The sequence below is a fragment of the Rhinoderma darwinii genome, chromosome 13, assembly GCF_050947455.1.
Source record: "Rhinoderma darwinii isolate aRhiDar2 chromosome 13, aRhiDar2.hap1, whole genome shotgun sequence".
In the NCBI taxonomy this organism is placed as follows: domain Eukaryota; kingdom Metazoa; phylum Chordata; class Amphibia; order Anura; family Rhinodermatidae; genus Rhinoderma; species Rhinoderma darwinii.
The window spans coordinates 15664241-15679659 of NC_134699.1; the positions used below are offsets into that span (position 1 = coordinate 15664241).

Here is a 15419-nt window from a genome sequence, read left to right on the forward strand (position 1 = left end):
GGAAGGGAGAGAGGATCTGCTTTTTTTTTCTCCAGAAACAGCGCCACTCTTGTTCATGGGCCTTGTCTGGTATTGCAGCTTAGCCCTATTTTAAGTGAATGGGGCTAAACTGTAATACCAGACACACCCAATGGACAAGAGTGGCGCTGTTTCTGGAAAGAAGCAGACCCTTTTTTCTAATCCTCGACAACCCTTTAATAGTAACATATGGGGGACGGTACATGATGACACTTGCAGGGCCTAACATTTTTATCATGCTAATTTTATCATTTTTCAAGGTGCGTGGCTTTTCTTATCAGGGATTTACACAAAGCTGCACATCCTCTTGTTCCATTCTACAATGAATATTTTCGTCTCCGTCCAGATCGCAAGACAAAGTTACACAAAGGCATTTTGTTCCAAATATATATTTATAATATATTATATATACTCTTAGTTACTGCATATAGGATATATACACATTGTATAATAAATAAGATTTATAAAAATGATTCTGAATATAAAATTCTGACAATTCTATGAAGCAGATGGAAAGCTTTGGATAGACCGCTGGAAGTCTGACATCGACCTGTCAGAGAGACGCTAACAATACGGATACATGGGAGCGATCTCCTTCCGTTATATGGAGGTATATTACCTGTACATGCCACAAGGCTTTGTTCACACCACGTTTAGTATGTATGTATAGCTGATACACTGCAGGTATCATAGAGCCCCATATACATTTTTTTTTAACATGGGCGCCTATGCCACTGTATGGCATATGTCGGGCAATTTCCCCAGCGTATACGCCGAATGTAAAGGAAAAACGTGATATGAACAAAGTCTTATTCCTCTCCGCTACTGCTCTTGTAATCTGATGCATTTTTATGTTTTAACTTTCTTGGTTTTGGGTATATGAGATGCCAATCTGTCTTCAATCCCCTATCACTTGATTGTCCGCTATCGATTATTAGGCATAACCCACAAGGCTGGCTCAGCTGCCCAGTGTAAAGTCCAGAATAGAAAGAGCATGTGATGACGTCACACACCGTCCAGTGTTCTTCAGATGAGGGTATAGAGACCTCCAGGTAAATCCAGCAGGAATGTCCTATAGACCTGGTGATTCTGTAATTGACCGTCTCGATCATGAGGATTTTAATTTCCAGGCGTCTGTGGACAGAAGAGAACGATGCTTTTAGGGTGTATTCACACTCGCATTTTTTATCGTGATTTATCACAAAAACTTATCTTCACAAAATCCAGTTTTTGTATTTTTTTGTTGCTATTTTGCGTAACCTTGGAGGTTTATTTTGATGCGATCACCAAAAAAACAAGTCACAAAACCTGCTTGTGTGAACACACCCCTAAGACCTATTTATACACGTATTATCAGGTCATGTTAGGACCAAAATTCTATGCCGATTGATTTCTTCATTTATCTTCTAGTGGTCGGAACTTTGTCTATTAGGGGATTTGGAGCTCTGTATCAGAAAAACAAAGTTCAGGCTCACTGCAGCTGCCACTAGAGGGAGCTTTAATGCATAGAATGTATAACAGTATGCAGTAAGCTCCCCCTATTGGCTGCTGCAGGTAGCTAGCTTGTTATCTTTTAAATCTATGAAGGAGATCTGTATCAGAAAAACAACAAAGCTTCAACCACTAAAGATCTAATTGATTTCTTAATATAATTTGTAACCTATCTAGATGAAGAAAAAAAAAAAGGAAACGTGGACATTCACCTTTAAAGGAGTTTTCCCATAATCAGATATTTATCACCGAACCTGTGAATAGGTGATAAATAATGATTGGTGGGGGTCTGACTGCACAGGGACCCCCCACTGATCACGAGCATGTGTTTACCTTGCTGTCCCAGGGAGCCCCATAGAAATGAATGGAGTAGTAGTGCGTGTGCTCGGCAAGCTCTCCATTAATTTCTATGGGGCTCCCAGGGACGGCAAGGTAAACACATACTCGTTATCAGTGGGGGTCCCAGCGGTCAGACCCCTACCGGTCCGATATATATCACCTATCCCATGCATAGGTTGTTAAATTATGGGAAAACCCCTTTAAAATGTGGGTTCATTATGAAGGGAACTTTTCAGAAATAACCGCTATAACTAAAATGAACCAACTTTGTTGTATACTTACATTCGATTTTAAGCTTCGCAGGACTGGTAGGAAATGCTGCAAGAGGGAATTGCACAAATAATTTGTATCCGCTGTGAGGAGGCGCTCCTGACTACACAGGCCGACTTATTTCTATATTTCTGGTGGCAAAAAAAAAGTATGCAAAATAGCTCTTCTTCAGAAGGAGGAAAACAGTCTCCCTAGTGCCCCCTATAGCCCTATATATTAATCAGTCATATTTCAATACTATATAAAAGGACCGGACATTGACTTACAAGGTAGTCGTCTATAGTTGGCACTAGCGAGACAGTTTTCTTCCATTTGAAGGAGAGCTATTTTGCACACTTTTTTTTTTTTTTTCACAAGGATCATTCAGTATTACAAAAACCATGGCTGCGGTTTTCCAAAAACGGCACCACACCTGTCCAGGGGTTGTGTCTGGTATTGCAGCTCAGCTTCATTGAAGTGAATGAGGCTGAGCTGCAATGCCACATACAACCTGTGGACAGGTGTGGCACTATTTTTGGAAAACCGCAGCTATGGTTTTGTAATCCTGTACAATCCCTTTGACTCCCTACCAGCTGAATCTCCGCAAGTAGAATCCATCTCTTCCAACAGTTTATTTCTCGGCAGTCTAATTAACAAAAGCTAAAAAGCATTTTCCTAAATTTCTATTCATACGGAAAAGAAATCTTGGAAATCTGAGGCATACGGAGGTCTCATGGACACCTCTCAGCCCTGTACAAAACTGAGCCGTCAGATGGCCGTGTGCATGAGGCGTTAGCCAAATATATATATATTTAGGTCACTGCTTAGGGTGAATGTTGCTGTATGGCCCCATTTCTAAGGTAGAAGCCATGATGGTGAGTGGTACTGGTGCAGCTTTGCGCCCAGACAACTTTGGCTTCAAAGGGGCTGTCTACCTACTTTCTAAGTACAGATCCGCCGGGGAGCAGCTGACCGCCATAAGCGGTGTTAACCCCAGCGAGATCGGCTGTAATTGCAGGAGAAGGCTGCAGTCAACCACACAATTCTCCTGCAGTGGCCGCTACAGGGGAAATGTAGTATTACATGTAGTGGATCTCTGCTCTGGCTAATAGAGGGAGGCCCCAAGCAGGTGACACCCCTTTCCCAGCAGATTAACCCCAAAATGAACCGTGTGTTATGGATGGTGTTTTAGCTCCCTGTACCTGTGTCACTTGCAGGTGTGGACATCGTAGATCCTCACACACTCCTGGCAGCTCACGTAGCAGCACCAGTGGAAAATGCAGTGGCATTTCTCCTTGCGTTTTTCCGTTCGGGTGTTATGGCCCCGTCCACAGCACAACAGGTCACAGCCGTCTATCCCATGGGAAGTCACGTTGCAGGAACGTCCTCGGGTTCCAAAAGAGCCAGTCTCTGGATTGGGTTCACAGAAATTAGGAGATGTTTCATAGTACACCAGGTCCCTCTCAGTGGGGGGTTTAAATAGTGAATATTTGGCCCTGAGGGTCTCCACCCATCCACGGGACTCTCTATGTTTCTCCACTGACATCTCAGAGGCACTGTCATATTTATCTTTTAGATGATCACCAATAGCTCGAAAATCCGGCTGCGACCACCAGCAAGTCTTCACCTCGCAGCTCCCAGATAGACCATGACATTTACATTTGAGGTGCATGTGATCCAAGATAGTCTTAAAAAAAAAAATGCATAAACTTACTGAAGTGAAAAATGGGAATCTTTCAGGAAAGACCCCATAAATAAATTAGTACAAGTAGTGTTTAAAGGGTATGCCTACCTACCGTTTTGGGTCTACAGCTCCAATGCAAACCTATTTGTCTCCATGGTTGCAGACTACAAATACACCTTATGTAGTCTGATACAGCAGTCATTCCCTTCCATCCGCCCAATTGTTTTACTAACATACATACATACATACATAGGACATTGTAGGATAGCACGGAGAGAATGCCGCATCAGACTACACAGGGTATGTTTGTAGTCTAACCTTGAAGAATCCTAAGTCTGCAAAGGAGCTGTATACATAAAAAATAATAATTTATAATTAAGATTGTTTGTAAAGTTGCTTCATTTGTTCAATAAATAAATTGGTTTTAAAGAGGACTTGTCACTAGGTTGACTGACCTGAATAGCTCTGTTTTTCTTGTTTTCCTGGACCCTAATTCCAGATATATACGGCCCACTGTTTTGTTGGCTCCCTATTGGCTAATTTGCTGAAGTTAGCTAACAGGGTGGAGCTAGCTTTCCTGCCTCTGATGCTGACCAATCCGTGCAAGGCAGCTTGAGAATAGTTTACGCCCTGTTGGCTAACTACAGCAAATTAGCACAGAGGGAACCAACCCAACAGTGGCCATATCTCTGGAAGGGTGGGAGGGGTCCAGGGAAAAAAAATGGAATCAGGGAGACCGCACTATTCAGGTCAGTTACCAGTTCAACTTATATGACCTAGTGACAGGTCCTCTTTAAAGGCGTATATATCCTTTAAGGAATTGTGATTATTACTAGTTCAACTATGTCTAATGGGATTTTCATCAAAACGATCTTAACGCAAAAACTGGCTTTGATTGGTTGTAATGGGCAATAGGGTGCGGCTTAACTTTGACATGGTGATCAAACATTCATATAACGGGGCACGCGCACAGATATGTCTCTTGCATTTTCAAAGCGTTAAAATATGCTGCCAGAAAGTTACAATATACGTCTATGGGAAATATAACCCGCAACCCATTTCTGTTGTTCTTGTGGGTCCAGAATATATTTCCCCATAGGCTTACATTGTAACGTTTTCCACAGTGTATGTTTACGCAGCAGAAATATAAAGCAAGTATGCCACACGTGACTGCACCCCAAGTCAGACCAATGGAGGATAGCGTTAAAAGGGCATGGACGTGCGAGTGCCACCAAAACCCTGTGTCCTATCCAGCTTTGTATTCTACATCAGTCCCAGTCTTTAGGCTTCCGCTTTGTTGCTAGTTATATTTTTTGTTTTGTAGTTTAGTTTGTGTTTCTTTCCTACATTCTCATGTTATGTTGTTCGCTCACCGCTCTTCCTGCCTCGTTGTTATGCCTATTCATGGCTGATCTGGCATCTGGCCGATTCTCTCTGGCATCTGCAAACTCCCGAGACACCAGGACCCCAAAGTCTGCGTCTTCGCTGCAGCCTCCCCACTTCCAGCCCTCTCCTGATGAGCCTTTATGGTGGGAATCACAACCACAGATGGTGGAGCTGCCTTCTGCACAGGAGCGGGTCACGGCAAAGGCCACACCGGCTGATGCGATGGCATGAACAAAGGCCGACTCCCGAGTGGCTGCAGAAGACAAAGAATAGCAGTGGAACACATATACAGTAACCTTATGGGAGAATATACACAGACTCTGCGGCAATAATCAACAATTGGAGGTTTCTCAAATCTATACAGGACTGTACTCCGCTCTGCTTCATACCATGCTGAAATAAATGGCCGTGTACAAGGGAGAGCTTAAAATTAGATGCACAAAACTCTGCTCTGCAGTGAGTTAGATTGCTAGCTCCAAGGATACGAGAGCCGTGCATCAAGAAGAATACTGGAGAGATCTCTGTATGATGGAGAGGGATTAAGCTACTTATTAAAAACTTCTCCCTCTTCTTCCCAGTGCGGCCAGTTACCTGCTGAGACACTCAATTCCCCTTTGTGTGGCGGTGTCACAGTGTATTAGAGCTATAATGATGGACGTCTCTGGGACCTGCGTGTGACCAGACTGCCATTTCCCTGCCATTTCGTAGCAACCGGCAACTGTGTGCAGACTGTGCACTGTCCCCTGCTTGTCGAGACCCCTTTCTGTCTAGGGGGGGAGCAGTGAAAGGGCGTGTGAATAGTCCTGGAGTCCTGCTGGGCTCGGAGCCCCTCTCAGCCTCACAGTGGGGAGGAGGCTTAGACCCCTTTCATCCTGCACTAAGCTCATTTCACTCATTCACTTAGTGTTACTGAGCTGGGAGCCGAACCTGCAGCGCCTCTTGTCATCGCTGGGAACTTGCTCATCTCCCTGCCCTGTAAGCGATGGACAAATCAGTCAGGAACTGAAGAAGAAAAGTCAAGGATCAGTATCCTCTTTCCATGAACCACCAAATGAACAGAAGCAAAAATAAAATCCGAAAATGCACATGAAGCCCTAAAATACTTGGAGTACGTGGCAGCCTTGTCTCTACATTATAGGGGGCAGCCGCAATGTCCCGTGTAAAAGCCTAAAGGTATTGTTACAAATGGCGGTACACACGGGTGGTTAGATTTGATGGGGTAAGGCCATGGTTTTACTTCAGGGCAATGGCTCTCTGGGCCTCCACTACTCGGTTCTGTAGCCTGGTGTGGACGTTCTCCTTGGCGCCATACTTATGGCATGGCAGCGGCTGTGGTATTATTTAGTTGGTGTATCGCGATATATTTTTGAATCTCGGCCTGGTGCTTGGTATCATTACTCCACAATAGCTTTTAGTATGACTATTATTCTACACAATGTAGCATGGCATCGGTTATTACTATACGTTGTATCTGCCACGTTTCTGCCCTGTGTGAATTTACCTTGGTTCTGCTATGGTGCATTGTGTTACTCTACAAGGGATCATTACTATAGATCTAGGTGTGGGCCACCTAATAACACTCCACCAGTGGACTTCGATGTGGTGTTTGCCAATGAGATACCATAGATGTATATTTTATCCTGGTTTTACCATCGCTATAGGTTGTTGTTCTGGATTTTAACATCTCTAGAATGCGGTATTTGGTTGTAGTGTTGCTATGGTTACTATACGGCCCTCTGATACCATTGCTATATAGTAACTTGACGCCCGACTGTGGTTCCGATTATTACAATAAAATGAGTAGACTTTGTTAATGAAATGTAACTTGGCTCTTCGTTGACTTTAAGGCATTTGTGTTGTATCGGATCAGGCAGTACCTTTATCGAGCACCGGTCCGAAGATGGCGAGGCTGTCGTGAATAGTGGTGCAGTTCCATCTCCTGCCCCTGAATTGATGTTGGCATTCTTGGATCCCCAGTTTCACGCCTTCTGCCACGCTGGGCATGATTTCAATGTAATTTCGACAGAATCGCATTTGCTTAGGCACCAGACCTGGTATAGACCCGCAGAGAATGGGCTGTGATCCAAGAGAGCTGTACTGCGGCCCCAGGGCAAGTGACCTGTGGTTGGAAAAGCAGGAACATATTATCTGAATATTAGGCACAGGCTATATATATATATATATATATAAAAAAAATATTATTTTTTTCATATAGTCTGTATACCAGAGAAGTGGTTTAACCCTATAAAGCCGTCACGTCTTACAATAACCCATTCTTTGCTGCATGTTAAAAGTCAAATTGTTGTAAATCTTGTAATCTGATTGGTTGCTATGAGTGACTGCACTAGTTTTCTCTTTGCGCAGTTACCAATAGTAAAAAAAAATTAGATGCCAATTCTCATTTTCCAAAATGAAAAAAGCAACATTATTGGTTTCGCAGGGACAACTTCTCTTTTCCCTTGTACTAGTTCTGATAAATCTCCCCGATAAATGTGCTACGGGAGAAAGTGCACAATACTCCTAACCAGATGCCTCCTCCTTCACCCGCGCAGTGTCGGCACCTCATCAATAGTCTACGTTTAAGGTACGGCTGCGGCTTTAGTGCAATGTAATCATCCATAGGAATGTTTTGAGTCGCACAATTTGTACCAAATTTGCCGTTCATTTACTTCAATAGAAAACAAGCAGCAAATTCTAGGCCCACTGGCTACCTGGGATTTGGGTGCGAGATAGGCCATGCCACTGCTTTGGGAGCGCCATTTCGGTTGTGCCATGGGACCCACTTTCCTCACTACACCCCCAATAGGACTCACATTAAGGCCTCATGCACACGACCATAGAGGTGTGCACAATCCATGACTACGGCACAGACGGCCTGAGGAGTGTCATCCGGGGTGCGTCCGCAATCAGTGCATTGAGTTTAATGAGCCTGGACCGCAAATGCCAACCGTAAAATGACGTCCTATTCTTCTTGTGGTCTGGGCTCTGGCCAAGGCACGGACTGTGGAAACCACGGCCGTGTGCATTGGCCCTTAGGACATAATGTGCCCTATACTATCTGCAATTACGGATGGTATACAGATGCACGGTGGTGTACATGGGGCCATACAGATATAGTACAATGCAATGTCCAGTCATTTATTTTCTAGAACTTTCCTGCGAGCTACAAAGTTTTTTCCATCTTGGAACCCATATTGGTAGGGGGATGTAGTGAGCGGGATTGAGGAATCGATGGAAGGTCGTATTCTTATCTTATTTCTGCTAATACTGGTGTCCAAACCTCATTCTCCCTGGTTCAGCTCCTTCTAAGCCTCGTATCCAATACAAATGGTCTTAGACTCTTCTCCGAGGAGCATTTTATCATGAATTCACAAAAGGAACCATTTCTATCCTTCCGATAACAATGTAGCTTGAGGATTTATGTACCCCCGACCCTTTCTTAGATACTAATATCCGGACATACTACATGCATAAGCGACCCTCCTCTCCTGTTCCTCGGGGAGACCTCATTACAAAGGGCTTAAGACCCCCATATCCTCAATGCATCCCACCAGACAGAGCCTTGCTAGACAATACTGATCATCCTACAGCCTAATCCTCCAACAATAAAAAGGATTAGGATGCCCCGGATATTACCTATTGGTAACCCATCCCTATTTCATGCAGCTGGGTACAAGGCATAACATCCATCCAGGGCCGCGCTGTAGCCATGACTCATAGATCGCCCAAATATTCAACATATTGGTGAGAAAAATACATCACAACTTTATTGTAACTTGGCATCCATGGCGACATAATCCACACGGAAAACATCACCCGCGATACAATGGAGGGTCCGTCAAAACTTTCCACAATCTGAGACGTCACAAAGAGATCAATGACCCGGTGACTGGGTGACTAGCTGCTTCACTGGATAGAAGGAGTGTGATATTCTCCCAATGTGATTGTTCCAGTGTTCGGATCAGGCCGGAGTAGAAACTTGTCACATTGGACCCTCAGAGATAATTCTAAGAATATTACAATCCACAGGGCCAATTGTGAGCATGGCGGGAGTCAAGTTTCATTTAAGGGTCTGCAGTCCATATTTGACGTTCGTGCTGCCCACGTGAGCCCAAACAGTGGTGGCGTTCAGGCCGGGTCCCCCCACAGCGTAAACATTGCAGAATTTCCTCAACAGAATTGCGTGCAGAAACTCCGCAGCATTTACAGCAGCAGCAAAGTGAATGAGATTTTGCAAATGTCAGCCACACACTGCAAAAAATGAAGAAAAAAAAAACGCAGAAAAAAGTTGCACGCAAAGTATTCTGCAGCATGTTCATTTATGCTTTAGGTTCTGTGGGGAGATGAAGGCTATGGGCCAAAAACGCCGCAGTGGGGAGCAGAAATTCCACACAAAATTAGAATTTTGTACATTGTTTACGCAGCGGAAATCAATGTGTGACACTAAATCTGCAGGTAAACCCGCTGCGGAAAAATCACAACGTTTCCAAAGCAATAAGTGCAGCAAAACGCATTATTTACTGCTGATTTCTGTGACTGATTTACCTGCATTTTTTTTTTTAGATTCCGCTGCAGAAAATCTGCAGCGTCTCCTGCCTGTGCGAACATACCCTTAACGTATTTAAAGGAGACCAGTCTTCTGTAAATATTGCGTCATCACAGTAAAGTTCTGCAGTTTTGTAGCAAACTCTAGCAATCATTTTCAAGCTCTGTGCTTGCAGTCAGTGAATGTAAACATTCCTATTTACAGAGGCAGAAAGTCTGTACAGACCATGTTCTATTTTCACCCAAACTACTGTTTGATATAAATCCCTCTCATCAACTGGACTCTCTGCAGACTTATTGCTACATAGTATAAAACCGTAGTTGTGCCCAAGCAAGGCCCTGTTCACACTGTACATCTGACGTAAAGCCCAGATATATCCAACTGTATTACTACCAATGTAAAAAAGATGTATACCACACGGTTTGCCTTTTTTTTTTTAACTGTATTAGAAAGTAACGTCATCTACCCTTTCCAATACTGGGACATCCTACAAAAAGAAAACAATCCAGATCTACGCCAAAGGTTCAACCCATTACAGGCTATGGGTCTGACTGCTGGGATGCCAACAAATCACTAGATTGTAGGAGTCCCCAACATAGGACTGTAGTCACATTTCTCCCCTGCCCCGGCAGATTTGGCACCGTGCAGGTCCTGTAACTATTCACTTGAGCAGGGTCGTGGTGTTCTCCGCCTGGCGCTTATTTGGAAGAGGCGCGTTGTGGAGAAAGTGCAGAATTGTTTACATGGGCACAGCGCCTCGTCAGTACATGTGGCAATGCCTGGTACTACAGCTCAGCCCCATTCACCTTTAGTCTGCTGATCGGCGTGTGTCGAACCCCCACCAATCAAACATTGATAGTCAGTAGAAAAACCCCACTAACGTCTACTTGTTTCCTATACAGAGTCATGCAAATAATCATACTGGTGTTTTATATGAATGCTACAACAAGTATATACCGCACTTCTAATACAATATCTTAGATGTAGTTCTACTTCCACAAAAAAACTGTTTATGGGATGGGGTCTAATTAGGAAAACCCCTGTCCTTATGCCTTATTATAAATGGGGACCCTACTCTATGCGCCAGATCGGAGCTCCACTAAGTAAGAGCGGCTGGTCCATGTATAACAGCCATTAACACTATATTTGCCCTGTAGCATTTGCGGGAAACATTCACACTTTTTTTTTTTCCAATATGCGTTTGTTTACAGGCAAAGATCTTATTCATTTTTATAGGATTTCAATTTAGGTCAAAGTTCATCATTATTATATTCACCAGTTCCATTATCTGTTTTTATGTCTTTCGTGGGTGATGGATTGATAAAAAAAACCACACACAATAAAAACAAAAAAACACATACATGTAAATCTGGCCCTAGGGCTTATTCACACAAGCGTGATTCTTGAAACAAGGCACAGCACACGGACCCATTGATATCAATAAGGCTATTCACACATGCCGGAGTTTTCACAGCGAGAGTCCGTTACGTGACACTCACTGCACGTCCTATATTGGTTTTCACGCACCGTGTCGCCCATTGAAGTCAATGGGTGCGTGAAAACAACGGACAGCACACCTGTGTGCTGTCCGTGGTTTACGCATCAATGACATAAAAAAAAAAAGTGCTTGCAAGTGCGTCAAAAACATATTCCGCACACAAAACATACTGATGCAAAATGCAACGCACACCGACAGATTTACACACAATAATGTCGCCTAACTGGCAGCGTATGAATAAGAGTTTGTTCACACAGGGATTTGCATTACTATTTTTTTTTTTTTAAATACGTCAAAGTGAAAAAAACAAAATACAACACACTGCTCCGGGTAAGGCTTCGTTCACATCTGCGCCAGGGTCCCGTTCCGTCTGAGCTGGACCCGGACTCACACAAACGGAAACCAAAGGCTTCCATTTCCATCACCATTGATTTCAACGGTGACGGATCCGGTGCCAATGGTTTCCGTTTGTCTCCGTTGTGTGGGATGAATAGGGTAGGTCGCTATGGATTCTGTCAAAACGACGGAACCCTTGCACAACGGAGACAAACGGAAACCATTGGCACCGGATCCGTCACCATTGAAATGGTGATCTGCTGATCTGTCATAGTTCAGACAAAACCCCTTTAAGAAGTGTCAGCCATTATGTGACCCCTGCGGACGATCCTATGTGACAACCACCATCTGTTCTAGGTGACTGATCTGGTGATATATTCCTCTTAGGCCTTATTCACACTAACGTTTTTTTATGTCCGTGTGCTGTCCGTTTATATAACTGACAGCACACTGACCTATGCAATTCAACAGGGCCACTCACACATTCATGTTTTTTCACGGAGCGTGTGCGCGTTGTGTGAAAATCACAGCATATCCAATTCTGGTTCGTTTTTGCGGATCAGACTCGCCAAGTGAAGTCTATGGAAGTGTGAAAAAAACAGGCAACAAACGGACAACATCTGTGTTCTGTCCGCTTTTCACGTATGAGTTACTAAAGAAATGCAGAGAAGAAAAAAGGATAACCAGGAGGTGCTTACAGAGGGAAAAAAAACACGAGAAAAACGAAAGCACACGGGACGCAACACGGACAGTCATATGCATGGAAAAACTACTCCTTTTTTTGCGGACGCAAATCGGACACGTGTGAATAAGGCCTTACACTGGAACACGCTTTCATGCGTGTGTAACACGACGGAGACCTTTTCTTCTGTTTTTTTTTTCTCTACTTCAATTCAGCAAACACAATTCTGTACTCCTCTTTCTCACAATCCAGATGGAGCAGAGTGGAGTTTGTCATTGGACGGTTTAATTTGCCCACTGTGATAATTTGACTTAAAATAACTTAGCAGTCTTGTGAAAAGTCACAGCTTGTGGTCACATTGTGCCAAATGACAAACTCACTCCCACTTCAATGACCATACCAGCTCTGCTACACCTGGAGAGCATGTCATTCTAAATCATTTAAAATATAGTCAAAGTCCAACTCCATCCAGAAGGAGTCTCAGACTACTATATACCGGAGTCACGTCCTGAGACCCCTGTATAAAATAATTACTCCCTCTATAGAGCTACATTTTACAGTCGCCCGAGTTACGGGTTCCCTGCATACTTCAAAGGCGGTTTTCCTGTTTTGTGTAAATACAGCGTTACCCGTTGTACAATGAAAAGTTCTGCAACTTTCTTATATACTTTGTTTCAATTCCTCACGATTTTCAAGATCTCTGCTTGCAGTCAGTGAATGAGAAAATTCAAGGTTTATATCCAGTGGGTGAAAACCCGTCCTGCTCCCTTATGAGCTAAACAAATGAGCAGCACAAAATCCTGTCCACAGTTTGCTACATTGTATCAGTGCAGATCACTTGTAAGAGCCTGGAGCTGTATTGCTGGATACAATTGTAGCAAACAATCAACTGTGAGCAGTAGTGAATGTAAACAAGAATCTTCCTATTCGCTGACAGCAAGCAGCGATTTGAAAATGGTTAGGAATTTAAAAACAAAAGTATATTAGTAAATTGCTGAACTTTTCCGTATATTATATACAACAAATGTTTTATGTAAATTATTGTAGAGATATTTACTAGAAATACTTATTAGATACATGAGAAAGATGAACACAATGGATCTATGAGCGGTTCTAGTCCACAATGATACGTGGGAATAATATACAAGATACACACCGGCTATAAGGTAGAAGCGTCTGAATGCGGACAACGGACGCGTCACTATTCTATATTATTACACCTGTGCTGTGGGTCCATCCCAACATGTCTTCTCTAGTAATCTAGATGTCTTATATACTCGGGTTTCTCCATCTTTCAGGGCGTGTAAACTTTTGTATCAGCCTTAATAATGAATTAGTAAACAGATCAATTCTTCCTCCCCAACAACCGACCTCAGGATATGCAAAGATTTATCAGAATTCAGCAGCCGACACTATGCTGATTTGTATACTAACTTTTTAAATAGCCATCTATATTCATAAAGTACAGATGTAGCAGAGCTGAATTTGTCATTCAACCGGCATCATGATAACGTTCAGACGCAGAAAGTTTTCGTGCAGTAAAACGATCCATAGTGCATTGGGATATCACAAGGAGTTGAGCTAAATGACAAACTCAGCTCTGCCGAGCAGACTATACCAAGTAATGTTGGCACTTTACAGAATTTAGTTGGATACAGTTAAAAGGTAAGTAAAATAGACGACGAGATCTTACCACCAAATGGGGTAACCTGCCAGGACGGGGGCAGCTGAGAAGAGCCAGAGGAAGTGTAAAGTATGGAGCCTGTCCATGGGGGGAATGATGGCGGTGATGGGGCAGTCAGGAGACCTTGGTGGGAAAGTGAGGGGCATCCCATGAGAAGCTGAGTTTGTCCTCTTGCTGAGTGCCTGTTTGGGGGCACAAGAGGTGCCGGGCATTTTATACTCTGCCCCCTGATCATGACAAGGAGAGGAAAGCTGGATGTCATCAGACAACCAATCCCAGAGCCATGAGACAAGGTAAGATAATCCTCCCTAACTGGAGCTGCCCCCTCCCCAGCAAGACTCATCTATGCAGCCTCCTACTCATCTCCCCTTGTGTTTCTGTATGATCTGGGAGCCCTCTACTCGGTGCCCCGTGCACTACCATTGTGTGGGCCATCCTACTGGTGACATGACTTGCACTAGTAATGCCATGCACTAGTTCTGTTATACCACGCACTGCCCTATTGGTTACACTTGGTATCATACATAATAAATCATCAGACATAAAACCTTATTGCCTGCTCTAGTTTTTCACGTACAGCTCGGAGACACTGCACTTGTACCAGTCCGATCATGCTCTATACCAGTGGTCTCCAACCTGTGCCCCCCAGCTATTGCAAAACTACAACTCCCAGTATACCCTGGGCATGCTGAGTCTAGTAGTTTGCAATGACATCAGTTATGCTTTGCAAAATCAAATTAATAAAATTATCCAATATACTTTCTGTATTAATTCCGCACAGCTTTCAAGATCTCTGCTTGCGGTCATTAAAAATGAACCTTCATTGTTTTTTTTTCCCAAAAAACTGCAAATCTGTCCTGGTCATTGTAGACATTACTCTAATAATTAAAGGGGTAGTCTAGCCCCACACTTCACCTAATACACTGGATAGGTGATACATGTTAGATTGGTGGGGGTCAAGCCACAGAGAATCGCTAGAACGGGGTATCACGTTCCCCTGAAGTCTGAATGGAGTGGTAGTGCACAAACTCGACTGCCTATCCATTCAAATCCCCCTTGCCAGTCATGAGGCTGGGGGGACCGGGGGTCTAGCCATTGGTAGGTGTCCCTGCAGTCGGACCCCCACTAATCTAACCGGAATAGAGGACATGTATATGACTGGAATAACCATTTACGTTTGTACGGTTTAGAAGCTTTCATGTTGTCCAGTATTCGGTATAAACAGCTCTGTAGCTTTATAATATACTTTTGTGAGATTGTCGAAAGTAACTAAATGAACAGTAAGGGCTTATTTAGACGACCGTGTAATACGTCCATGCAACGCGCGTGATTTTCACGCGCCTCGCACGGACCTGTGTTAGTCTATGGGGCCGTGCAGACTGTCCGTGAGTTTCACGCAGCGTATGGCCGCTGCGTGAAATGCACAACATGTCCTGTATTTCTGCGTCTCTCGCGCATCACGCACCCATTGAAGTCAATGGGTGCATGAAAATCACGCGCAGCACA

At 43.7% G+C, this 15419-nt stretch overlaps 1 protein-coding gene across 7 annotated transcripts in view; it reads right to left on the reverse strand.

Moving 5' to 3' along the window:
• Window positions 1-400: 400 nt before the first annotated feature.
• Window positions 401-15419, reverse strand: part of WNT3 (Wnt family member 3) — a 203792-nt gene continuing 188773 nt past the window's right edge. For 5 of the 7 annotated variants that reach the window (XM_075846541.1, XM_075846542.1, XM_075846544.1 and 2 more), the window contains 4 exons: window positions 7045-7286; window positions 5155-5420; window positions 3300-3784; window positions 401-1152 (listed from right to left, as the gene is read on the reverse strand). In XM_075846541.1, the coding sequence (XP_075702656.1) occupies window positions 3305-3784; window positions 5155-5420; window positions 7045-7201 (903 nt within the window). In that variant the 5' untranslated portion in view covers window positions 7202-7286 and the 3' untranslated portion in view covers window positions 401-1152; window positions 3300-3304. Of the gene's footprint in view, window positions 1153-2130; window positions 2167-3299; window positions 3785-5154; window positions 5421-7044; window positions 7287-13922; window positions 14126-15419 lie in introns of those variants that run through there. The other 2 variants (XM_075846540.1, XM_075846539.1) reach the window with 2 other exon arrangements.